This window comes from Penaeus monodon, chromosome 34 (assembly GCF_015228065.2).
Source record: "Penaeus monodon isolate SGIC_2016 chromosome 34, NSTDA_Pmon_1, whole genome shotgun sequence".
Classification (NCBI taxonomy): Eukaryota; Metazoa; Arthropoda; class Malacostraca; order Decapoda; family Penaeidae; genus Penaeus; species Penaeus monodon.
The window spans coordinates 2,092,074-2,092,976 of record NC_051419.1 but is presented as its reverse complement, the minus strand read 5'-3'; the positions used below and the strand labels follow the sequence as shown (position 1 = coordinate 2,092,976).

At 36.5% G+C, this 903-nt stretch overlaps 1 protein-coding gene across 1 annotated transcript in view; it reads left to right on the top strand.

Annotated features, from left to right (window-relative positions):
* The first annotated feature begins 6 nt into the window (after positions 1 to 6).
* The window catches only part of LOC119594514 (alcohol dehydrogenase class-3-like), an 11,972-nt gene continuing 11,075 nt past the window's right edge, over positions 7 to 903 (top strand). The window contains exon 1 of the mRNA XM_037943544.1: positions 7 to 38. Within this exon, the coding sequence (XP_037799472.1) occupies positions 21 to 38 (18 nt within the window). The 5' untranslated portion in view covers positions 7 to 20. The remainder of the gene's footprint in view (positions 39 to 903) is intronic.

Sequence of the window (903 nt, the reverse complement as noted above, 5' to 3'; positions counted from 1 at the left end):
ACGCAAAGCACACATCAACCATGGCTACCCAAGGACAGGTATGCGTTTATAATGTTCTTTAAGTACTTTTGAAAGATTTGGGGAGTTTTTTGAGCCCGGGGGAGGTTGGGGGAAGGGATGGCTGTGTGGTTGGGTGTGGTTTGGGGAAGAGGCATTGGGCTTTATTGGTGTTTTGTTAATGTATTTATGTTAGTGATTTGCCGGTTGTGTCGGGAGGTTGGATTTCGTTATGTTAATGTGTTTTCGTATGAATATATATAATTTTTTAAAATAGCTTAGAATAAAGGTGAAAATGGTCTTTGAATCATTGTTATTTCATGTGAAAGACTTGGATAAAGATGTCATTTATATAGAGTATTTTTTTTACAATGCAAATTCAAGGTCGTATGTGCCAGCGTGTCTTGTATTTTGTATTTGTCTATTAGTTTGGTGATAAAGCTTGATATATATTTTTCTAACACATCTGTCTTGAGTAAATATGATTCCATGCTGACAGCTGTTGACTTGTAGAAATTGTAAGATAAACTCAAAGATTTAAAGAATAAATTATAGTTGGTGATAGTTTGGTGTTTGTGTAAATATTTATTTTTTGTGTATAGTTTATTTTGGTTATTTAAGTCTTGTTTAATACAACTAGAGAGTTAGCTTAAACTATAGTAGCGTCTGTGAGGCTGGAAAGCTTGTATATAGTACTTCTTATAAATGTTGGGCGTGTCCAATGACTTACCCAGTAAGGGCCTCCAGACCTGTTGATGCTCTGGTAAAGAAGAAGAAACATTTCCCACAGATATTTTGGCGTTGCAGCTCATAGGGCTCCTCCTGACAGTTGATTGGGACTCGACTCTTGCTTGAAAATGGGGTGTCTTGTTGGTCTTCATTTGAGTGAGTGACTGAGTGCTTGTA